The following is a 26,672-nucleotide window of genomic DNA, read 5'->3' as shown; positions in this document are numbered from 1 at the left end:
AACAAGTGAGATTACATCCAACTAAAGAGCTTCTGCATAGCAAAGGACACAATCAATAAAAGAAAAGGTAACTAATGGAATGAGAGGAAAGAGTTGCAAACATATCTGATAAGAGGTTAGTATGCAAAATACATAGGTTACTTCTAAAACTCAATAGCAAAGAAACAAATAATTCAGTTTCAAAATGGGCAAAGCACCAAATAGATATTTCTCTGCAGATGACATACAAATGGCCAACAGGTATGTGAAAATGAGCTCAATATCACTGATCATTAGAAAATAAAAACCAAAACCACAGTGAGAAGTCAACTTGAGTGTAGGATTTTTATTATTATCAAAGAAGACAAAAGATAAGAAGTGTTGGCAAGAATATAACTTATGGAAAAATTTCCCACCATTATAATAAACTGTATGGAAGTCTCAAAAAAATAATTATATTGTCTTTATACAAACTAATTGTGTAATCAAAAAATAAAAGTTAATGTCAATGTATGTTAAAATCATTTACAATATTCAAATGAAAAAATTTTAAATTTTAATGAGGTACTTAACTATAATTAACATCAACCTTAACACTTTAAATGATCATCTATAATTTTTTATCATAATATTAAGTGATGCTGTCTAGATTTCTGACAGCATCAATAAGATGCTTTATTACACAGTTAGGTTAAGAGCGAACTGCAAGAACAGATCTGACTGCTTTTTTTCCTTTCTAACCACTTAACAAATTCTTTTCTTACAATTTAATACAATTTGAATAGCTCAATCTATTTTTATTATACGTGTTTAATTATTCTTTTAGTGGCTCTTTTGTTTCTTGGATAAATGTTGAAAAATTTTGTAATGACGTCGGCAGATTTTAAATAGTATAGGACTTTTTTCACATTATACATTTCAAAATAATTATCGACTTTTCTCAAATATAGGCACAGTGTCTTCTCTAGCCTTTTGAATATATTTGCATGTGTGTGTATGTATATAACACACATAGTCATATATGCTTATATACATATAAAGTGAAGTGAAATCGCTCAATCCACTCACTGAGTCACGAAGAGTCAGTCCGACTCTTTGTGACCCCATGGACTGTAGCCTACCAAGCTCCTCCATCCATGGAATTTTCCAGGCAAGAGTTCTGGAATGGACTGCCATTTCCTTCTCCAGGGGATCTTCCCAACCCAGAGATCAAACCCGGGTCTCCTGCATTGCAGACAGATGCTTTACTGTCTGAGCCACCGGGGAAGCCCCTATATATATAAGTACATATTGTATATACGTGTGTGTATGTTGGTGGTACTATCAAGTTTATATACAGTCTGTGCCCTATGGTATTAACAGCTTATTTATTAGGATACTGATAACAAATGTTATAGAACATAACCAAAAAAGCAGTAGATTAAACTGTAATACATATCAATGGGTGGGAATTGAATAGAATTTTAAAATAAATTATCACCTGGAGAAAAAGATAACAATATAAGAAGTCAAGCTAGAATTGTGTCCAACACAAAATTTTATGAAGGAAAAATTATTTCACAGACAGTAAATGACTTTCCAAAAATGCACATCTGGACAACAGCGAGTTGAAGATTGGAATCCAGGACAATGTCCCCTCTATTCTCACATATTAATGCTACCTAGTGGACGCTTATGTGCCTGTATATCCAGTCCTCCTCTGCTGCACACACAGAAACCTTTCTAGGAACTGTGTCTTCTTTTAACATCCTTATAAGACAAGCTCTTCAACTCATTTTGCACAAATTTTTAGAATGCACATTCTCTCAAACAGTACCACCGTGTTTACTTTTTCTTGGCAGCAGCAAATTGGATTCAGCCTTTGGATCTCACAGTTCCAATTCCAGACTGTCAGAGCGAACACTGCCTTTAAATAACTCAGGGGCTGGACAAAAACCCAGCGCAATTTCTAGCCAGGTTAACTGAAGTGCTACAAAAATATACAAAATTAGACCCCACTTCAGCAGAGGGCACTATTGTCCTTAACACCCATCTCCCAGTCTTCCCCAGATATCCAAAAGAAACTAAAAAAGGCAGAAGGCCCTCAAACCCCTCAACAAGACCTTATAAATTTCAATTCAATTCTGTTCAGTCACTCAGTCGTGTCCGACTCTTTGCGACCCCATGAACTGCAGCTCGCCAGGCCTCCCTGTCCATCACCAACTCCCGGAGTTATTTAGCCTTTACAATTTTCAATAACCAGGAAGAACAGCTAAAGTTAGAGAAGGCCCAACGAGATCAGGCCAAATACCACCTTTTAGCCACTGCCCTAGTGGCTCCAAGCCTCCATCAACCAACAAAGAAAGGAAGCCACTTGGGCCCTGCTTCAAATGCAGCAAAGAAGGCCACTGGGTTTGCTCATGCCTAAAGCCAAGGCCCTCTTTAGGTCCATGTCCCAGCTGTGGCATAAAGGGACATTGGAAAGTCGACTGCCCAAATTCCCTTCCAGGGATCCAGATATCTCCTCCTGGTCTTCAGCACGAGTCCTCCAACCCAGCTCTTCCCAGCCTACTCGGACTCGCTACTGAAGACTGAAGGTGCTCAGGACCCCAGTCCCCCAACTCTCATCACCCCTACGGAGCCCAGGGTAACTCTTACAGTGGCAGGTAAGCCAATCTCCTTTCTCACTGACACAGGGGCCACTTACTCTGCTATGCCTGCCTACTCCAGAGAAACCAAGGACTCTCAGGTCTCTGTTATGGGGGTTGACTGTTTAATATCTATACCACTAATAACGGAGCCTCTACCTTGCACACATTAACATACCCCATTTTCCCATTCTTTTCTCATACTCCCAAATGCCCCTCTCCTATTCTTGGGAGAGACCTTCTCTCAAAATTCAAAGCCTCTATTACTATCCCAAGCCCACCCTCTGATTAGCCTGGTTACTGCTCCTAACACCCACCACTTCTGACGTTTGTCTACAATAATAGGCTCCTTTCTGTTTTACCAGACAAAACTCTATAAACAATTCTTACCCTCAACTAGGAAATATACCACCACACCTCTGTAATCACACTTCACATCTCTCTATCGTGTCTCAGGAACTGCAGGACATTTTCTTACTTTCTCAGGAAGACTCCCTTCTGCATATTGTGTAAATACTCTTCTTGTAGGGGCTACACTGGCGAGTTCATTGTCAGTTTCAGAGACTACTGACAAGTTCCCAGAAAGACTCCTATTTGCTATCGATTTCAGCTGTTGTCTTCTTACTCCTGGAATTTTTTTTCTTATGTGGACCTACTACTTATTTATGTCTTCCCACTAACTGGACTTCCCTTATGGTTCAGCTGGTAAAGAATCCATCTGCAATGCGGGAGACCCCAGTTCGATTCCTGGGTCAGGAAGATCCCCTGGAGAAGGGAAAGGCTACCCACTCCAGTATTCTGGCTTGGAGAATTCCATGGACTGTATAGTCCATGGGGTCACAAAGAGTCGGACACGACTGAGCAACTTTCACTTTTCACTAACTGGACAGGAACATGCACCCTGGTATATCTGGCCCCCGATATTTCTATTGCTCCTAACAATCAGACCCCTCCTATTCCACTAACTCATAACTGACCCAGATGGGTAATTCAATTCATTCCTCTATTAATCAGTTTAGGAATAGCCACTGTGATTAGGACAGGGACCACAGGACTCACAACTTCTTTAAATTACTATCAAAACCTTTCTAAAGACCTCACTGACAGCCTAGAAGAAATACCTAACAGCTTTATCCAAAACCAGCTAGATTCCCTGGAAGCCGTGGTCCTCCAAAACAGAAGAGGATTAGACCTTTCCACAGCAGAAAAATGAGGCCTACGCCTATTTTTGGAGGAAGCCTGCTGTTTTTACGCCAGTAAATCAGGCGTTGTAAAGGAAGCAGCAAGAAATTTGACAAACAGAGTCTCGAGAATACGCCAACACCTCAGTAATTCATGGGAAAACTGGTTAAGCAATTGGAATTGGATGCCTTGGGTCCTACCTTCTAGGACTTCTCCTTCTACTTACGCTTATTCTAACTTTTGGCCCATTTTAATGCATCTTTTTTCAAAATTTCCTCAGGATCACTTACAAGCCTTCACCAACCAAACCATCCACGAGCTGCTGCTAACTCACTCAGATTATCAAAAACTTCGACTCCACACAAATCCCCTTGATCCGCAATTCACCCTTTTCTTATCTTACCCCTACAACGCCCCTGTCCCATTACAGAATATTGGCAGTTACAGAAGATTGACTTTTGGCCCTTATCCTAAATCAAAAAGATTGGAATGATAGGACCCACATGGGATCTCATTGATAAGATGGCTCATTATGTTGACCTCGCAAACAAAGAATAAATCACAGTGATCTGTGAGACTGACCAAATTTCCCAAATGGCATCTTGTTATCTCATTGGCACCTATCTTCTTCAAGCTTCGAGACCACCAGATTCCAGACCTTCGGCTACCATGACCACCCCTTCAGAGAATTTTTCGTTGGTGGGGCATAAGAAGGACTCTGTCAGAAAGGGAGAATGTTGGTTCTCCTTAAGAGCCAGTTACCCTCTCTTTTACCTCTAATAAATTTCCTTTTCTTGCCTGACCACCCGGCTCGCTCTCTTTTTGTCTGGACTCGCCTTACAGCACCCATTTAAAAGTTTCTTAGTTTTGATTAAATATCATTCTCTCTGGCAAAAATATAAACAAAAACTAGATTATTATATTCACAGAAACAGCAAGAACTCTAGTATTCTGAATTCTCATTTTGAGAAAATCCAAATCTTAAACACAGAGGAACAAACTTTTCCTGTACAAGGGCAATGATTTTAATACCTTAATCTTTGCTGGTAGTTAAGAATATTTGACAATGGCACCATAATTTTCTCAAAATAACACTTGAACAATAAGTATATTTTAAAGTAAATTCTTTGTCATCAGAATATACTCTAGGCTTTACTATTTTGCTGTCTTTTGTATACATTCTCTTTTAGTATTTGAAAGGAAATATTTTCCTTACATATAACAAATGTTTGTCTAATTATCATAGAGTAGAAGTTGTGTAGAACACAGTTAACATAAAAGACCTGAGGCTATCTTTAACAGGCCTTGCTTGTCAGGTTAGCCCTTGATTAGTGTCTAGGAACTTGGGACTTGAACTCTTTCTTTAATGATAAAAGTAGTTTACTGTGCCCAAGTTAGTACAAACAATGTTATTTGTGTTGTATACCCACTTTCCTATAAATTTCCGGTGCTTTCCTGCTTTCTGAGAGTCTGGAATCTTGGCATGGATTAGTCAGATGAAGTAGACATAACAAGTTCCCAATAAATTCTTTAGGAACTGAGTCCCTAGTCACTTACATATTGCTACATTTTCATTGTGGGGAAAGAGCGTACTCTGTGTGGCCTTTCAGAGGAGAGAGAGTGCATAAGAAAATCTGCACATAGATCCCTCCAGGCTCTGCCAGTATCTTTTCCCCTGTGTTCCAGCTTTGTATCTTTACCTTGTCACTGTCATAAACCTTAGCAATGAGTTAACAAGTATACACAGGACTTCCCTGGTGGTTCAGTGATAAAGAATCCACCTGCCAAAGGAGACATGGGCTCGATTGCTGGGTTGAGAAGATCACCTGGAGAAGGAAATGGAAACCCACCCCAATATTCTTGTTTGGGAAATCCTATGGATAGAGGAGTCTGTCAGGCTAGAGTTCATGGGGTCGCAAAAGACTCAGACACGACTTGGTAACTAAACAACAGCAACAAGTACATATACTAAGTTCTATAAGTCTTTCTAGCAACTCTCCAAATTTGTGGAGTTGGTCTTAGGGATCCTTGATGCAGGAAGCTTGAATTTTTTCTTATTAGCAGTTCATTTATCCACTCACCCTTCTTCCAGATGAAGTACCAGGTCCATCTGAATCTAAATCAACCATTTCTGTATCCTAAAATTAAAAGGGAAGAGTGGGAGAAGATATTGTTAAATTTAGTCTTATAAACTAGATAAACATTTACAAAGAAACAGCAAATACAATCATAATTAACTCCCTCATTGAAGCAGGCAGCAGAACAGAGGTGGGAGAAAGATTCACTCTAAACTTCAGCTGCATGCTATAATCTTTTGCTACTTCAAGAAACAAACTTCTTTTCTATAGGGAAAATAAGAATATGTATTAAAAAATAAGATTCAGTGAAGTATCACCCTGAGGGATAGATTTTTAATACAAAGAGACAAGTCCCACACACTACTACTAATCTGGTGATGGTGAAGCACATAGGTAATGCCTAGAAGAATCTAAAAAAATGTTACAAATAAACTTATCTATAAAACAGAAATAGAGCTATAGGTGTAGAAAATAAACTTATGGTTACCAGGGGTAAAGGGGTGGGATAAATTGGAAGATTGGGATTAACATATACATACTACTATATACATAACAGATAACTAATAAGGATCTACTGTATAGCACAGGGAAATCTATTCACTACTCTGAAATGGCCTATATGGGAAAAGAATCTAAAAAGAGTGGGTCTACATATATGTATAACAGATTCACTTTGTTGTATACCTGAAACTAAAACAACATTGTAAATCAACTATACCTTAATGAATTTTTTTTCAAAAAGAAGAGAAGTAGCTCACAAGCCATTAGTTTCCCTTTCTGAAGTTGCTGAATTACATTTTAGTTTAATTTTCTATTCTAACCCAGAATGCTACTCTGAGGATAGCAATATCCATCCATGATATAAACTCTCAATAAAATAGGTATAGAGGGACTGTATCTCAACATAAAAAAAAAGGTCATATATGAAAAACCCACAACTAATTTATGGTCAATTGTAAAAAGCTGAAAACTTTTCCTCTAAGATAAGGAACAAGACACGAACGCTCACTCTTTTATTTTATTTAACATAGTATTGAAAGTCTTAGCTGGAACAATTAGTCAAGAAAAACAAAAAAATTTAAATCAAAAAGAAAAATTGATACTGTCTCTATTAGCAGATGACATTGTATTACATATAGAAAAGTCTAAATAACCTACCATAAAACTGTTAGAACTAATCAACAAATTCAGTAAAATTGCAGGATACAAAACCATCATACAAAAGTAAGTTATGTTTCTGTATACTAACAGTGGACTATCAGAGAGAAAAATTAAGAAAACAATGCCATTTATACTTACATCAAAAAGAATAAAATACTAGGAATAAATTTAACCAAGGAGTTGAAAGATCTGTACACTGAAAACTATAAGACATTGATGAAATAGAAGAATATACAAATAAATAGAAAGGTATTACATGCCACAGATATGAAAAATTAATGCTGTTAAAACATCTGTACTATTTAAAGCAATATACAGATTCAATGCAAGCCCTATCAAAATCCCAACAGTATTTTTTGCAGAAATAGAAAAACAATCCTAAAACTCATATAGAACCACAAAAAAGAATTCTAATAACCATCTTGAGAAAGAAGAATAAAGTTGGAGGCATCACACTTCCTGATACCAAACTGTATTAGAAAGTTATTATAATCAAAATGTATGGTATTAACATAAAATATATATATCAAGGGAACAGAAAGTACACGGAAATAAACCATACATACTGGTTGATTAACTTACAACAGAGGAACCAAGAATATAAAATGAAGAAAGGATAATTTCATCAATAAATTGTGCTGAAAAAACTGGAAAAAAAATCCACCTGCACCATACATTAAACACAACTCAAAATGGATTAAAGATTTGGATATAAGACATGAAACCATAAAGCTCCTAAAAGAAAACACAGGGGTAAGCTGCTTGACACTGGTCTTGGCAATGATTTTTTTGGATTTAACAAAATCCAAAGGTAATAAAAGGCAACAAAAGCAATAAATACCTGTGGCAGATTCATGTTGATGTACGGCAAAACCAATACAATATTGTAAAGCAATTAACCTCCAATTAAAATAAATAAATTTATATTAAAAAAATTGGGACTACATCAAACTACAAAGCTCTTCACAGCAAACAATAACCATCAACAAAATGAAGGCAATATACCAAATGGGATAAAATATTTGCAAATCATATACAGGGAGTTAATACTTAAATATATAAACAACTTGACAGCAGAACACATAACCTAATGAAAGATGCACAGAGAAACTGAATAGACATTTTTACAAAGGAGACATCCAAAAGGCCAATAGGTACCTGAAAAGGTATTCAACATCTCTGATCATCAGGGAGAAGCAAATAAAACCCACAATGAAATATCACCTCTCACCTGTTAGAATGGTTATTATCAGAAAGACAAAGAAATAAGAATTGTTGACGAGGATGTGGAGAAAAGAGAGCCCCTGTGCACTGTTGGTGGGAATATAAATTGGTACAGCCACTATGGGAAACAATATGGTAGTTCCTCAAAAAATTAAAAATAGAACTATTAACACCATATGATTCAGCAATTTCACTTCTGTAAATAATAACAAGATATCAAAGGTATAAAGTTGCACTCCCATGTTCACTGAAGCATTATTCACAATAGCCAAGATGTGGAAACAATCTGTCTGTCAACAGATAAACAGACAAAGAAAATATGGTATATATATATACACATATACACAATGGAATATTATTTAACCATAAGAAAGAAGGTAATTCTGCCATTTGTGACAATGCAGATGGAACTTGAGCACATTTTGCTAAGTGAAATAAGTCAGATAGAGAAAGACAAACACAGCATGGTATCACTTATATGTAGAATTTTTTTTTTTAGGTCAAACTCAGAAACAGAATACAGAAAAGTTGTTGGGTAGTGGACTGATGGTGGGAGGGGCCAGGGAGAAGGTGGTAAACAGACACAAACTTCTAGCTATAAGTTGAATAAAGTCTGAGAATATAAGGATCTAAGGTAAAACATGGTGACTTTAGTTGATAACACTGTATTGTATAACTGCAATTTGTTTAAAGCGTAGAATTTAAATGTTGGAAGGAAGGGAGAGAAAGAAAAAGAAAAAATAAGCTTGCTGAATTATATTTTACTTTCCTTTCCTATTCTAATCCAAGTTATGTTATTTTGAGGAGAAATTCTTGCTACATCAAATTCTGAGCAAAACGCATTTATATTAAAGGTTAGAGAAAATATCAGGTATAAGAATGATAAATTTTTTATTAGTTTCAGGAGGATAATATCTAATTGGCATATCTGAGTTGTCTTTAATATATAAATAGCATTTAACTTCAATAATACTTACAACATTTTATAGTCAAACACGTTTTTGTGAAATTGAAAAACTATTAGAGATTTACCATTCTGAGAATTAACAGTACAGAAAATATAAACATGTAAAATACCTCTGTATAATCATAGCCACTGCAATAAAATCCAGCATATTTGAGTCACTTATCTCTGGGATGAATTGTTTTCCATAAAATATTTTTGAATTGTCATTTTCCATTATTGTTTCAGCCTCTTAACCTGGTTTTTGCTTCTATCATAGCCTCTAGTCAAAAATAACTTAGTGTAAATCAGGGATATGACTGGGTGGGGAAATAAGATACATGAGGGTCTGCTGACAATACTAATTCATTTCATTAAGAAAAACTAGTTTATGTTTATAAATTTCCACAAGGGAAATCAAACAGCATTTCCTTGAAACTACTAAAAATAGAGACTTTCAAGTCTAAAATTATAAAATACTTTAATATTATATATATATACATATATATGTATGTAGTATAGAAAATTAATCCCTACTAAAATTTCCATCAACTAACCATTCATTTAAAACACAGTTTAGTGCTTTGTCCTGTTTTCAAGGGCTGGAATATAAAGTATTGATTTCTCAATACTGAAACCACTGTGTCCAAAAGGATGAATGGCCACCTCTCTCTGAACAAACACTGCAGCACCACTACATTTTTGGTATACACTATCTAAATATAGGTTAAAGAGCCTAATACAAAAAGATGCAGGTGTTCAGCGAGCTTTCAGAAATCAGATTCGTTGCTAATACCCAGTTACAACACTCATATATAATACCTAATGTACTTTAAATGACAGAAAAGGAATTAATGCCTACTGGTCATGCTGTGATTCTTACCTCCTCTGCATCAGTGCTGTTTAGTTCTTCTGCTTTAATTTTATTGTAAGTATCCAGTATATCAGTACAGCTCTGATCCCTGAGAAACAAGATAAGTTAAAATACACTTCAATAAATTTTAAAAACTCAGAAGTCAGCCTCTATAGAAGATAAAACTGCTTCTTACCCAATAAATCGAAGTAAGACATCAGTTACAATTTTGGCTGCTTTAACTATAGGACTGTCAGGCTCATTGAAAGTCCTAGCATTATGCTCAATATAGCGTACTTCCCACATTAATGCTGATATTCTCCTATGAAAGCAAAAATACCCTGTTACTTTTGGTCGATACATTCAAAGTCTATTCTAGAATTAGACAATATACAACAACTAGGCATTTAATCATGAAACATCAAAGGTGTTCAAATATATGTTTGTGACTCAATATATCTGTGTGACTAATATGCACCAATAAAAGTATGTAGTTACAGTATTTGAAGCACAGGCCTGAGTTCAGAACCACTGGATTATAAACTTGGATATTAAAACCTGGAAGAGAACTGACCCATGACATTATGGTAAATAGTGATGTGACCAAATATAAAGAAACAAATAGAAACAAACAGTGCTCTGATAAAATCAACAAAAAAATGTTTAGTTTTCAGAGAAGACCAAAAATCAAGAAGCCAGGTTGTAGAAAAGGACACATATTTTAATGCAGTTGCTGTTATGATACTAGACTACTAAAGAAATTACAGGTAATGTTATAAGATACACCCACATGGTATTATTTATAACAATTTCATGGAATAATTGTTGTTAGGACACAGTAGACTTGAGGGTGAGAGAGAGAACAAAAGCTGCCCTCCACCGCCTCCCCATAATCGCATAACTTCCAGCAAAACAGAAGAAAAAAACAACTTGATTTTTTTTTTCTTTACACATTTTGGGGCTGGTGATTAAATCTAATTAACTGCTGCCTAATTTCCCAACAGGGGATTTAAAACATGCTCAAAGACACTGGAGCACCATAATCAGGATGAATCCACAAACCACTTAATCTGCTTTTAATAAACTAAGAGTTAACTGTAATTATTGTTTCAATTGTGACTTGTACTAGTCATAATTTTCTCCCTGTCCATACTCCTTTTTACCCTGGAAGACTGAGAATCTCCTGAAGGAAAGGAAATGAACTGTTTCAAATTTTCAAAAGAAATTTTGAGGTGGGTCTTCTGAGTGGTTATTTTACAATATAAAAACAAAGATCTCAGTGTATCATCATGCAAAAACGAAAGCAAAAGACATAAAGCTAAAAGCTTTATAGGAAATGGTAAAAACTAAACAAACCTGTAAAAGCGATTTTCAAGTCTCCGCCTGATGGTGTTGAGGTCAGTTGGATAAGCAACTACAGTACAATACAAGGGGTAGGCACTGAGATCCACTGGAACAGCAAAGGGGCTGGCAAAATCTACAATATTTACAAAATCAGAAAAGATAGTTATAAACAACACTAACATCTCATGTTAACAAACAAAAACCATATATAAACAGGAAGTGTGAGCAATATAAAACTATATTACTAAAATGAGATGATTAAATTATGCAAAAATTAGACCAATACTATTATAATGTTATTCTTTTTATTTGGACATGTTATCTATGAATCATACATGATACACTGGTTCAAATCAGATAAAAACAAGACAAAATTATTGGAGAACTGTTTTTAACTTCAAATTTATGTCTTTTCTGGATAAATGCCAAATGTCTCATGTGATACACTTCAGAAAATATAACTAGTTATGGAGCAAAACTGATTACTCCACCCACAGTCTTTACCAAAAAAATCCACCCAAAGTTAGGCTCAGAGAATAGCTAGAGAGCCAAGATGGCTCACAAAAGTAAAAGACACTTACATGCCTTCACTATTATAACCCCAGAACTGAAAAGGTTTGCAAGTCATTACTTTGACCAAGCATACAAAAATATTATTAAAACTAGAATCACTGTGCCTTTTGAGTTAGAAGTATATAGTGAAAAACTGCATTTCCTTTTATAGAACTTTAAATTCTGCTGGTTTTCCTTATTCCTTCTCATCTTCCTAACATTCTTTTTTCATCTTCTTAATATTCTTTCACATTCACCATACCCAGGGAAAGAAGGTGGTTGATTCCCTGAATAACTCGTTCACATTCCTCATCTCTGGAATGAGCCCCCCACTCTCCTTCCTGAGGTTTGTATAGCAAAGCAGTCAGTTCCTCCTGGGACACAGGAACACCAGCACCAACTTCATCTGGAAAGGCAGCTATGCATAAGGTAAAAAATCAGAAATAATTAGTTTTCAGAATAATGCTATTGCCATTCTTCTTTTAGAAAAATTAGAATTCATTTTTTAAAAGCATATTTACTTCCTTCTGGAATTGGCTCCATATCCCAGGGGCTCATCTTTTCTCTCTCATTATTGTCCCAGCTATTAAAAAAATAACAAGATACAAATCAAATTCACATGATACTTTTACATACTAGCATAATTTGGAGGACTTCTTGGGGGTGAAATCTGGAAAGGGGCATATACTTTCTTTAAAGTATAACTTTGCTTACACAAAGATAATGATAACCCTCTAACAGAGAAAACATGGTCCACTAATATGAAAATTAGAGAGCCCTAAACTTATTCTTAGTTCTGTTTTTGTTTTTTTTTAAATTCCAACCAAGCATACATTCAATGTTAAGCCAGGGTACAGAATAAAAAGTTATCACTGGAAAATTCCTTTTAGGTTAAAAAGTCAATTTAATACATCACTTATTTCTGTGACATAATCTACTTTTTTCTACCAGGTTATTATAGCTTCTCCAAAAGTTTACTATTCCCTTTTGATCTACAATATGAAGACTAAAAGTCAATCTTCACAGAATAAACATGTTTCATCATTCTTAAGAAGAAAGTTTTATTTATTAGGAATCTTACAACTCTGGTATTTCATGAAGAACAAAAGTAAATGTAGACAAATAGTATCAATATATCCAAAAGTAATGCACTCACCCTTGACTAGAACTTATACCATCAAATAAAAGACTATATAAATATTCACTATTATATTCCAGCTGAAACAATCACTTTAAACACTGAATTAATTTCAGTATTCTTTATGAAATAATAGTTGTAATTCTTATCTAAAATAGAAATATTTAAGAGAAAACACAGGAACTAAGGAGGCAGAAATCAGTATTCAGTTTCTGCTTTGTTTTAGCATGCATATTGCACCAGAAAGTTTATCATCAAATTCCTTCCTTAAAAGTACTATGATTCCTTCCTTACAGGTACAGGTCTTGTAAGACTAGGTAAAGCAGGGTTTATAGAAAGTCCATATAGTACCAAAGTATTTTATCAGGTGTAAAAGACCATAACTGTACTTACTGAACACTGTAACACTGGAAAGAACTATCAGGATACTCTGGTTGAAAAGGTTGCTGACTTTCTACAGTCCCAAACCACCAGGCGTCATCTATTATACTGCGGAATCTATCACCTACAATGTTTTAAAAAAAATCTTAAAAGAGTGCTCTTGAGAATAACTGCTATGTTCCCAGTCTAAACTGTACATTTTGATGAATATAATAGCATCATTGTATCCAGCATTATTACAGATTTCAATCTGAGTATTCCATATTACTCTCTTCAAGGATTTTGATTTCCAAGTGCTAATAATTATTATGAAATAAAATCACATATTACCACATATAATTTAACTTCTTTCAGTTACTTGGGATCATCATTAGACAGTCTGCTTTTTGTACTGCACATGTAACACCACAGTTGTTTCTTTTTTTTTTTCCTTCCTCTTATTTTTTGTTTTACCATTTTGTTTCTAAAAATCTCTTCATACTAGTTTTGTGCCTCTAAATGGCTAAGGAATATAAAACCAACCATGTGGATAAAAATGTTTCTTTCAATTAGAAAAGATAGAAGATACTAACAGAAAAAAAAAACTACTAACAGCAGATAATTATACAGTGTTTGCTCTGTGTCTGGTACATTTTAAGTTCTTTCTACATATTATTTATCTTTCATATCAACCTTATAGGTATGTTCAGATGTGATTCCCATTTTATAGATAATGGAAGTGAGGCACGGAGAGGTTAATCACATGCCCAAGATTAAATAGCTAGAGAAGGTGGAAGGAATAGACAGGGAGACAACAGGAGCAGTAAAGAGAGAAAGGGAGAAAAAGGGAGAGAGGTGGAAGAGGAGAAAGAGAGAGAGACAAAGCCACAATCAGTAAAGGTCTGTTAAGAGCCCAAGTGTTAAGTACTCCATGTGAAGGCAACTGAAACTTCAGATTTTCATTTTAATTTAGATTTGTATTCTAATAGAATAGATATTCACAGAAAGGTTTTATAACACATACAAAGTACATACAATCACCTAAACATAACTGAAAATAAAAATTTAATTTTTCTAATTTGGCTAACAGCTTTTTCAGTCTAAAGTTTCTCACTGTTAATTCAGTTTAAAAGTTACTCTGCTTCAAACAATATTTAAGTGGGAATTCTATATTTACCTATCTGCCAGTTCCTTTCTTTGGCTTCATTATAAAACTGATGTAGCACAAGGAAGTCAATGACATCTGGCATGTCATGATACCTGAAGAGAAAATAAAGTACATGTGATTCAGTATACAGATACAACAGTATATGTCACTTTCTAAATATCCAGGGATATATATGCTTAATGTGGAGTTATTGAGCAAACTGTTGCAAACCTCAAGGTCCTTACAAATGCTTTTAATTAAACTAAACCCCATGTGTTTGATCTGTTTGTCTTAAATATTTACTTATGACCTTAAATCACTAACTATATTACTTTTATCCTATCTTATAAGACTGTTATTTCTTACATTATCCAATGTGTAAGTATATCTCCAACAAAACTAATGATGCCTAAATGTCTTGAGACAATTGATCATATACTGTGTTGGCCAAAATCTTCCTTCGGTTTTAAAGTAAAAATTAAAGGCCCATTTTTCATTTTTCACCAAGAACTTTAAGTGTATCACCATTTTGTTCCACTACCTTCTGCCATTTTTCAGGCAAATTGATAATTCCATCTTCCCAAAACTTTTCATTTTTTTTAACCAAAAAAATGTTTTAGATGCCTTTTACAGTATTCCAGGGAATTGAAGTATCTTCCATTCAGGTAATTTTGTAAAGACAGAAATAAATGGACATCTGAAGGTGCAATGTCTGGTGAATATAGTGTATGAATCAGAACTGTCCTGCCAAGCTGTAACAGTTTTTGCCTGGTTGTCAATGGAACATGTGGTCTTGAGTTATCCTGATGGAAAATTATGCATTTTCTGTTGACTAATTCTGGAAGCTTTTTGTCACGTGCTGCTTTCAGTTGGTCTAATTGGAAGTAGTACCTGTTGGAATTAATCATTTGGTTTTCTGGAAGGAGCTCGTAATTCCCTTCCAATTCCACTATATGTACATCACCTTCCTTGGAATGAAGACCAGCCTTTGGTGTGGTTGTGTGATAGTTTATTTCACTTGCCCCATGATCTCTTCCATTCCACATTATTCTACAGTATCCATTTTTTATCATCTGTCCCAATTTGTTTTAAAAATGGAGCATTTTTGCCTTGTTTCAGTAGAGAATCACATACAGAAGTACAGTCAAGAAGATTTTTTCACTTATGTGGAACCCAAACATCAGAGTAATTAACATTACCAAGCTGGTGCAAACAATTTTCAACACTTGATTTGGATATTTTGAGAATGTCTGCTACTTCCTCTGTGTATAACTTTGATTGTTCTCAGTTAATGTCTCAATTTGATCACTATCAACTTCAACTGGTCTAACTGACCATGGAGCATTGTCCAGCAAGAAATCTTCAAAACAAAACTTCGCAAACCACATTTGATATGTTTGATCAGTCACAGCACCTTCTCCATATATTGCACAAATCATTTTTTTGCATCTCAGTTGTTTGTACCTTTCTTGAAACAATAAAGTATCATATGCCAAAAATGTTCCTCTTTTTCTTCCATCTTCAATATTATAATGGCTACACAAAAATTCACCAGTTTGATGTTTGTTTTTTTTTTAAATGCTCACTTATATGACAGCTGTCACAATACAACCTAAAAAAACCACTCTGAACGTAGTTAAAGACAATGAGAGTCATCTTATGGAAAAAAAAAAAAAACAAAAGAACTCTGGCTATCCCAATAAAAGAATCAAGTCATTAGCCACTGTAGTTGTTGATCTACAGCTCACCCTGAAAGGAATTCAAGATGAAGCATTCTGTGTTTTGGATGTATGGACTCTTAGATAGTTAAGATGCATATGTAAGGAAGAATTTCAATGACCCTGCACTCTTGCATCTTTCCATATATAGAACACTAAAATCACTGAGATATTTGATCCTCATGACTACCAATAACTAGCAATATGTATGCCTGACTACATGTATTTCCCAGCCAAAAAAATTTCAAATGTACCCTGGCTCTGCCCCTGCTACCTCTTGAGAACATCTTGTCAGAGTTGTCTAAGGCTATCTCCCAGACTATAGTCCTCAGCAAGCTCCCAAATAAAACTGAAACCCATAGGTCTCATGTTGTATGTTTTTATTTCAGTTGATCTATCTATCTATCTATCTATATCTATATCTATATCGTGTGCATGCTAAGTTGCTTCAGTCATATCCGACTCTTTGTGACCCTATTAAGTGGAAAAACAAAACAAGAATTGAACATTAAACCATGGTCTTTAAAACTCTAAAGCCTGTAGTGCTGTCATGTTTTCTTTATCATCAGGGATACATGTCAGGAATTAAAATACACACACACACACACACACGAGCCAGCATAGATACTCACTTAATGGAAAAAGATTCTCCAGTCATTTTGCCTGAAATGGGGTCCAGAAATGCAAGCTTCAAGCAGCATAGTGTAGGTGGTCCAACCTCATATTTGATTCCTACAATCTTAACAAACTCTTGTTCCTATTCATGAGAATACCAAAAAAATTATTAATTTCAATATAAGTAATTGCTTAACATTTGCATATTATTTCATTATTATTTGAACAATTTACAAATTATTTGAAATGTATTGTAAATCAACTATACTCCATTAAAATTTTTAAAATTATCTGATAAATTTTATTTTAAAATTATTAAATTTTAAAATTATCTGAATACCCACCAGATTTGAGGCATTCCACTAAGTGTTAAAGGTAATAAGATATGGCTCTTGACCCCTTAACAGCAATTTGTAGTTTAGTGCATGGCTCTAAACCAAGGATAAGCAGAAGAATCCCCTTGGTAATCTTTTTAAAATTCACGTCCCTATTTACTACTATGGAACTGAGTTCACTATATCTAGGGTAAAGCTCAGTCATATGTATTTTGAACAAACTCCTAGGTTTTCCTCTGGAGAGTTAAGAAGTTTTCTGCTAGTTAAGAATCACTCCTCTAGTCACTACTTGGTGTGAAATCTTTGTGGCCATCCCCTCACCTCCTCAGTTCCTACAGAACCCTACAAGTTTCATTCATGCGTTGAGTACATCTTAATCCACATTGGCTAGGCTGGTGTACAGACTGGCAATGCCTATTGGGAGCTCTCTTGCTTGGAACATGGCATCTAGCCTGATGGCCAGATGTCAAGTGATAAGACCACTGGAGGAGGAAAAGACTCCTTCAACACCTTGTTCAGTGAGACAGACACCGGCAAGCATGTGCCCAAGGCAGTGTTTGTAGACCTGGAACCAACGGTCACTGATGAAGTTGGTACTAGCACCCTCCGCCAGTTCCTCCACACAAAGCAGCTCATCAGGGCAAGGAAGATGCTGCCAATAATTATGTTCGCAGTCACCACATGATTGGCAAGAAGATCATTGGCCTTGTCTTGGACTGAATTCAGAAACTGGCTGACCAATACACAGGTCTTTAGGGCTTCTTGCTTTTCCACAGCTGTGGTGGGGGAACTGGTTCTGGGTTTAGCTTCCTGCCATTGGAACATCTCTCTGTCAATTATGGCAAGAAGTCCATGCTGGAGTTCTCCATTTACCCAGCCCCCAGGTTTTCATAGCTATAGTTCAACCCTACAACTCCACCCTCACCAACCACACCACCCTGGAGCACTCTGTATCTTCATGATAGACAATGAGGCCATCTATGACATCTGTCATAGAAATCCCGATATTGAGTGCCCAATCTATACTAGTCTTAACTGTCTCAAAGCCAACAAGTAGTGTCTTCCATCATTAGTTCCCTGAGATCTGATGGAGCCCTGAATGTAGATATGACAGAATTACAGACCAACCTGGTACCCTACCCCTGCATCCACTTCCCTCTGGCCACATATGCTCCTGCCATCTCTGGTGAGAAAGCCTAAAATGAACAGCTTTCTGTAGCAGAGATCACCAATGCTTGCTTTGAGCCAGCCAACCAGATGGTGAAATGTAACCCTCACCAAGCTAAATACATGGCTTGCTACCTGCTGTACCATGGTGACATGATTCCAAAAGATATCAGTGCCACCACTGCCACAATCAAGACCAAGTGCAGCATCCAGTTTGTGGACCAGTGCCCCAATGGATTCAAAGTTGGCATTAATTATCAGTCTCCCACTGTGCTACCTGGTGGAGATCAAGCCAAAGTACAACGAGCTTTGTGCATGCTGAGGCCTGGGCTCACCTGGATCACAAACTTGACCTGATATATGCCAAGCTTGCCTTTGTTCACTGGTATGTGGGTGAGGACATGGAAAAAGAAGAGTTTTCTGAGGGTCATGAGGACATGGCTGCCTTTGAGAAGGATTATGAGGAGGTTGAAGTGCATAGGGCTGAGGGAGAGGATGAGGTTAGAAAATATTAACCTGTCTATTACAACTTCAAACTCTTGGGATTGTCTAATTTGTGTTCTGTGGAGCTGCCCATTGTGGCCCTATCTTGTCAATAATATTAAATTCTATTGATAACTCTATTTAAAAAATAATTCCTATAGCAGAAATACAGTCTGTAATTAGGCAGATGGACATACTATGTATATGTTCGGGAAAAGGACTTACAATTTTGAGTGCTACAATATTATTTTAAATACCATCCTTAAATACTGTTATTAGTCACATTTAATGATGATAAAACAGAGCCTCATGGGTACAGTGATGTTTTAAGAGTTACACACTTGTATATAGCAGAGCTGGGATTGAAATTCAGATCTTATTCCAAAGTCCAGGGTCTTATACCAGAAATAAGTTGACTTCTAAAATTTACTATAACCACAGGGTTAGAATTTAAAATAAGAAATCACACAGGCTCAGTGAATTGCTGCTGGATGCCCAGTAGTCCAGGCTGAGCACTAGGAAATGGCCTTTCTTGGGAGTCAGTGTGGTCCTGACTCCACCACGACCTTGGTGACCCGAGGCATTTGACTTGCAGGCACTGGGTCCAATGCAACTTAGTCTGAGTATGTGGCTCCATGAGTCTGTGGGCTCTGGGCTGCGAAGACAAACCCCACACATCCCGGTGACAGAAACACCCCATGAGGGCCTGTCCTCTCCTCCTGGTTAGTATTTATTTCAGCACTTTGTTAATGTGGTTGTTTTATTTTCTACCTATTGCACTGTTGTGACTTGTTCGCCATTATTTTTGTACAAATAAAAGCTTTGTTACAGAAATCAGCATCATTTCAGTTCAGTCGCTCAGTCGTGTTCGACTATTTGCGACCCCATGAATTGCAGCACGCCAGGCCTCCCTGTCCATCACCATCTCCCAGAGTTCACTCACTCATGTCCATCGAGTCCGTGATGCCATCCAGCCATCTCATCCTCGGTCATCCCCTTCTCCTCCTGCCCCCAAGCCCTCCCAGCATCTGAGTATTTTCCAATGAGTCAACTCTTTGCATGAGGTGGCCAAAGTACTGGAGCTTCAGCTTTAGCATCATTCCTTCCAAAGAAATCCCAGGGTTGATCTCCTTTAGAATGGACTGGTTGGATCTCCTTGCAGTCCAAGGGACTCTCAAGAGTCTTCTCCAACACCACCGTTCAAAAGCATCAATTCTTCGGCGCTCAGCCTTCTTCACAATCCCACTCCCACATCCATACATGACCATAGGAAAAACCATAGCCTTGACTAGATGGACCTTGGTCAGCAAAGTAATGTCTCTACTTTTGAATATACTATCTAGATTGGTCATAACTTTTCTTCCAAAGAGTAAGCGTCTTTTAATTTCATGGCTGCAGTCACCATCTGCAGTGATTTTGGAGCCCCCAAAAATAAAGTCTGACACTGTTTCCACATCTATTTCCCATGAAGTGATGGGACTGGATGCTATGATCTTCATTTTCTGAATGTTGAGCTTTAAGCCAACTTTTTCACTCTCCTCTTTCACTTTCATCAATAGGCTTTTTAGGTCCTCTTCACTTTCTGCCATAAGGGTGCTGTCATCTGCATATCTGAGGTTATTGATATTTCTCCCAGCAATCTTGATTCCAGCTTGTGTTTCTTCCAGCCCAGCGTTTCTCATGATGTACTCTGCATATCAGTTAAATAAGCAGGGTGACAATATACAGCCTTGACGTACTCCTTTTCCTATTTGGAACCAGTTTGTTGTTCCCTGTCCAGTTCTAACTGTTGCTTCCTGACCTGCATACAGATTTCTCAAGAGGCAGGTCAGGTGGTCTGGTATTCCCATCTGTCCCAGAATTTTCCACAGTTTATTGTGATCCACACAGTCAAAGGCTTTGGCATAGTCAATAAAGCAGAAATAGAAGTTTTTCTGGAATTTTTAGAAGTGCCTAAATCTTTATTTCAATAAATATACACATTCTCTCTTCTATCCTTCCAGTTAAGCATCATTACAAAACAACTAAAGAATGTGCTAATCATTGGACAATTGCACTCATCTTCCATACTAGTAAGGTCATGCTTAAAATCGTGCATGCCAGGCTTCAGGATTATGTGACTCAAGAACTTCCAGATGTTCAAGCTGGATTTAGAAAAGGAAGAGGAACCAGAGACCAAATTGCCAACATTCACTGGATTATAGAGCAAGGCAGGGAATTACAAAAAAAAAAAAAATCTACCTCTGTTTCAATGACTATGTCAAAGCTTTTGACTGTGTGAATCATAATAAACTGTGGAAAGCTGTTAAAGAGATGGGAATACCAAACCATCTCACCTGTCTCCTGAGAAACCTGTATGTGTGTCAAGAAGCAACAATTAGAACCCTGTATGGAACAGCCGATAGGGTCAAGATTGAGAAAGGATTACAACAGGGCTGTCTGCTGTTACCCTGTTGGCGTAAACTATATGCTGAGTACATCATGAGAAATATCAGGCTAGATGAGTTATAAGCTGGAATCAAGATGGGCAGGAGAAACATCAACAACCTCAGATACCCAGATGATACCACTCTAATGGCAGAAAGTGAAGAGAAACTAATGAGCGTCTTGAGGGTGAAGGAGGAGAGTGAAAGAGCTGGCTTAAAACTAAATATTAAAAAAACTAAGATCATAGCATCCAGCCCCATTACTTCATGGCAAATATAGAGGGAAAGGTGGAAGTAGTGACAGATTTCCCCTTCTTGGGCTCTAAAATGATTGCAGATGATGACTGCAGCCATGAAATCAGAAGAAATTTGCCCCTTGACAGGAAAGCTATGACAAACCTAGACAGTATGTTGAAAAGCAGAGACATTACTCTGCTAACAAAGGTCCGTACAGTCAAGGCTATGATCTTCTCAGTGGTCATGTACAGTTATGAGAGCTGGACCATAAAGAAAGTGGAGCACTGAAAAATTGATGCCTTTGAACTACAGTGCTGGAGAAGACTCCTGAGAGTCCCATGGACAGCAAGGAGATCAAACAAGTCAATCTTAAGGGAAGTCAACCCTGAATACTCATTGGAAGGACTGATGCTGAAGTTGAAATTCCACTATTTTGGTCATCTGATGTGAATAGCTGTCTCACTGGGAAAGTCCATGATGCTGGGAAAAATCAAGAGCAGAATGAAAAGAGGTCATCAGAGGATGAGATGGTTGGACAGCATCACCAATGCAATGGATATGAACTTGGGCAAACTCTGGGAGATGGTGAGGGATAGAGAGCCCTGGCATGCTGCCATCATCCATGAGGTCACAAAGAGTTGGATACAACTGGGTGACAGGACAACAATAACCACAAAGTTATGAGTTTCTTAGGATTTATGATATTTACTATATCCTAAAGCTGCCAGAATCTTGAGGGTGTCTGTGGTCCATGCATGCAGTCAATTTACAGAGCCTCCAGAAAGCACAAAGCTGCTAAGGAAAATATCCACACCATGGAACTACTGCACTGCTTGAAGTACATGGTATACACCAGAGAACCTGAAGCTTGAAGGAAATTACATCAAAAAAAGACAACAAGTGGCACACAAATTTCAGGAAACAAAATGCGGCGCACAGGATTCAGCTGTACAGGAGCATGGTACATCACCTTATCCTGGACATACAATCAACACTGAAATATCCAGAAACTGAGAATAAGCATACAGGAAAGTAACTTAATTCCAAGATACTTCAGTACATAGCTTATTAATTTGGCAAACTTACCCTGAGATCCATTTTATTCCACGGCTGTTTTTGTAAATTAACGCTGTATGTTTTTGATTTTCTTACAGCCCGTACATAAGCTTCATGTCCTTGCCTAAAATATATAAGCTAAAACAAAAAAGAATGAGTTATTAAACAGCAGCATCCCATTTAGCCACTCTATACATCCCAATATATTCCCACAAATATCCTCTTCGATTAACAAAATATGTAATCATAATTTTGAAAAAAAATTATACAATAAAGTTACTTGTCAGTGTCAAATAATGTTCATTCAGTACTTACACCTATGCAGCCCTGCACTAAGCACTGCATAATAAAAACAGAGAGAAAGTGAAAGTTGCTCAGTCGTGCCCAACTCTTTGAAACCCCATGGACTATAAAGTCCATGGAATTCTCTAGGCCAGAATACTGGAGGGGGTAGCATTTCCCTTCTCCAGGAGATCTTTCCTACCAGGGATTGAACCCAGGTCTCCTGCATTTCAGGTAGACTCTTTACCAGCTGAGCCACCAGAGAAGCCCAAGAATACTGGAGTGGGTAGCCTATCCCTTCTCCAGGGGATCTTCCCAACCCAGGAATTGAACTGGGGTCTCCTGCATTGCAGGTGGATTCTTTACCAACTGAGCTTTCAGGGAAGCCCAAAAACACAGTTCTCCTCCACAGATTTCTGAAGAAACAGACTAATGACAAATGTACACAAAAGCAGTCATCTTTTTAAATAATATATTTCAAACTATAATTGACATTCTAAAACATCAACATCTTAATAGTGAGCCTATGTATGTGTGTGAACATACACATTTGTTGTTGCTGTTTAGTTGCTAAGTCTTGTCTGATTCCTTTGCCATCCCATGGACTGTAGCCCACCAGGCTTCTCTCTCCATGCAATCTTCCTGGCAAGAATACTGAAGTAAGTTGCCATTTTTTCCTCCAAGGAATCTTCCCAACTCGGGGACTGAACCTGTGTCTCTTTTGTCTTCTGCACTGACACAGGGGGAGTTCTTTACCACTGAGCCATCTAGGAAGTGTGTGTGTGTGTGTGTGTGTGTGTGTGTGTATATATATGTATATAAAGTATATGTGTGTGTGTTTGTTAGTCATTCAGCTGTGCCCAACTCTTTGCGATCCCATGGTTTGTAGCCATGGGATCAGGCTCCTCTGTCCATGGAATTCTCCAGGCAAGAATACTAGAGTGGAAAAAATAGAAAGAGAAAAGGAAACATTGCAACAAAAAGAATAAAATACTTAGGAATAAAGGTACCTATACGTGAACTGTGAACTTCCTGATCTTCAAGCTGGTTTTAGAAAAGGGAGAGGAACCAGAGATCCAAATACCAACATCCGCTGGATCATCAAAAAAGCAAGAGACTTCCAGAAAAACATCTATTTCTGCTTTGTTGACTATGCCAAAGCCTGTGACTGTGTTGATCACAATAAACTGTGGAAAATTCTGAGACAGATGGGAATACCAGACCACCTGACCTGCCTCTTAAGAAATCTGTATGCAGATCAAGAAGCAACAGTTAGAACTGGACATGGAACAACAGACTGGTTCCAAATAGGAAAAGGAGTACGTCAAGGCTGTATATTGTCACCCTGCTTATTTAACTGATATGCAGAGTACATCATGAGAAACGCTGAACTGGAAGAAACACAAGCTGGAATCGAGATTGCCGGGAGAAATATCAATAACCTCAGATATGCAGATGACAGCACCCTTATGGCAGAAAGTGAAGAGGACCTAAAAAGCCTATTGATGAAAGTGAAAGAGGAGAGTGAAAAAGTTGACTTAAAGCTCAACATTCAGAAAATGAAGATCATCCCACTTCATGGGAAATAGATGGGGAAACAGTGGAAACAGTGGCAGACTTTATTTTGGGGGGCTCCAAAAATCACTGCAGATGGTGACTGCAGCCATGAAATTAAAAGATGCTTACTTATTGGAAGAAAAGTTATGACCAACCTAGATAGCATATTCAAAAGCAGAGACATTACTTTGCTGACTAAGGTCCATCTAGTCAAAGCTATGGTTTTTCCTGTGGTCATGTATGGATGTGAGAGTTGGACTGTGAAGAAGGCTGAGCACTGAAGAATTGATGCTTTTGAACGGTGGTGTTGGAGAAGACTGTTGAGAGTCCCTTGGACTGCAAGGAGATCCAAGCAGTCCATTCTGAAGGAGATCAGCCCTGGTATTTCTTTGGAAGGAATGATACTAAAGCTGAAACTCCAGTACTTTGGCCACCTCATTGGAAAATACTCGGATGCTGGGAGGGCTTGGGGGCAGGAGGAGAAGGGGACAACCGAGGATGAGATGGCTGGATGGCATCACTGACTCGATGGATGTGAGTCTGAGTGAACTCTGGGAGTTGGTGATGGACAGGGAGGCCTGGCGTGCTGCAATTCATGGGGTCACAAAGAGTTGGATACGACTGAGCGACTGAACTGAACTGAAAGAAACAAAAGATGATGAAAGAAAGAAATGAAAGAAATCAAAGATGGCACTAATAGATAGAGAAATATACCATGTTTGTGGATTGGAAGAACCAATATAGTGAAAATGAATATACTATACAGAGCAATCTATAGTTTCAATGCAATTGCTATCAAGCTACCAATAGTATTTTTCACAGAACTACAACAAATAATTTCACAATTTGTATGGAAACATAAACAACTTTGAAGAGCCAAAGCAATCTTGAGAAAAAAGAATGGAACTGGAAGAATCAAGCTTCCCAACTTCAGACTATATGACAAACATAGTCATCAAGACAGTATGGTACTGGCACAAAGGCAGGGCTACAGATCAATGGAACAAAATAGAAAGCCCAGAGAGAAATCCGTGCACCTATGGACGCCTTATCTTTGACAAAGGAGGGGAAAACATACAATGCAGAAAAGACAATCTCTTTAACAAGTGGTGCTGGGAAAACTGGTCAACCATGTATAAAAGAATGAAACTATAACACTAACATCATACACAAAAATAAACTCAAAACGGAGTAAAGATCTAAATGTAAGGCCAGAAACTATAAAACTCCTAGAGGAAAACATAGGCAGAACACTCTCTGATATAAATCACAGCAAGATCCTCTATGACCCCCCTCCCAGAGTAATGGAAATAAAAACAAAAATAAACAAATGGGACCTAATTAAACTTAAAATCTTTTTCACAACAAAGGAAACCATAAGCAAGGTGAAAAGACAGCCTTCAGGATGGGACAAATAGTAAATGAAACAACTGACTAAGAATTAATCTCTAAAATATACAAGCAGCTCATGCAGCTCAATACCAGAAAAACAAACAGCTCAATCAAAAAGTGGGAAAATGACCTAAACAGGCATTTCTCCAAAGAAGACATACAGATGTCTAATAAACATATGAAAAGATGCTCAACATCACTCATTATTAGAGAAATGTAAATCAAAACCACAATGAGGTATCATCTCATGCTGGTCAGAATGGCCACCATCAAAAAGTCTACAAACAATAAATGCTGGAGAGGGTGTGGAGAAAAAGGAAGCCTCCTACACTGTTGGTGAGAATGCAAAGTGGCACAGCCAATATAGAGAACAGTATGGAGATTCCTTAAAAAACTGGAAACAGAACTGCCATATGACCCAGCAATCCCACTGCTGGGCATACACATCAAGAAAACAAGAACTGAAAGAGACACACATACCCCAATGTTCACTGCAGCAATATTTACAATAGCTAGAACATGGAAAGCAACCTAGATGTCCATCAGCAGACGAATGGATAAGGAAGTTGTACACACATATACACAATGGAATATTACTCAGCTATAAAAAATACCACATTTGAGTCAGTTCTAATGAGGTGGATGAGACTGGAGCCTATTATACAGAGTGAAGTAAGTCAGACAGAGAAACACCAATACAGTATGTTAGCATACATATATGGAATTTAGAAAGATGGTTAAAACAATCCTATATGCTAGGCAGCAAAAGAGACAGAGATGTAAAAAACAGACTTTTGGATTATATGGGAGAAGGCG

General features: G+C 37.2%; 1 protein-coding gene and 1 pseudogene across 1 annotated transcript in view; one reads left to right on the top strand and one right to left on the bottom strand.

Annotated features, from left to right (window-relative positions):
* The window catches only part of BRWD3 (bromodomain and WD repeat domain containing 3), a 152,344-nt gene that overhangs the window by 27,044 nt on the left and 98,628 nt on the right, over positions 1 to 26,672 (bottom strand). The window contains exons 25-34 of the mRNA XM_052663833.1: positions 22,656 to 22,763; positions 16,939 to 17,063; positions 14,619 to 14,701; positions 13,475 to 13,586; positions 12,465 to 12,526; positions 12,206 to 12,361; positions 11,404 to 11,524; positions 10,244 to 10,369; positions 10,078 to 10,156; positions 5,870 to 5,926 (exon numbers count right to left, since the gene is read on the bottom strand). Of these exons, the coding sequence (XP_052519793.1) occupies positions 5,870 to 5,926; positions 10,078 to 10,156; positions 10,244 to 10,369; positions 11,404 to 11,524; positions 12,206 to 12,361; positions 12,465 to 12,526; positions 13,475 to 13,586; positions 14,619 to 14,701; positions 16,939 to 17,063; positions 22,656 to 22,763 (1,029 nt within the window). The remainder of the gene's footprint in view (positions 1 to 5,869; positions 5,927 to 10,077; positions 10,157 to 10,243; positions 10,370 to 11,403; positions 11,525 to 12,205; positions 12,362 to 12,464; positions 12,527 to 13,474; positions 13,587 to 14,618; positions 14,702 to 16,938; positions 17,064 to 22,655; positions 22,764 to 26,672) is intronic.
* LOC128070538 (tubulin alpha-1C chain-like) lies at positions 17,639 to 18,938 on the top strand (annotated as a pseudogene).

The sequence above is a fragment of the Budorcas taxicolor genome, chromosome X (genome assembly GCF_023091745.1).
Source record: "Budorcas taxicolor isolate Tak-1 chromosome X, Takin1.1, whole genome shotgun sequence".
Lineage (NCBI taxonomy): Eukaryota > Metazoa > Chordata > Mammalia > Artiodactyla > Bovidae > Budorcas > Budorcas taxicolor.
The sequence above is the reverse complement of the archived record's forward strand: the minus strand, read 5'-3'. Positions and strand labels throughout refer to the sequence as shown.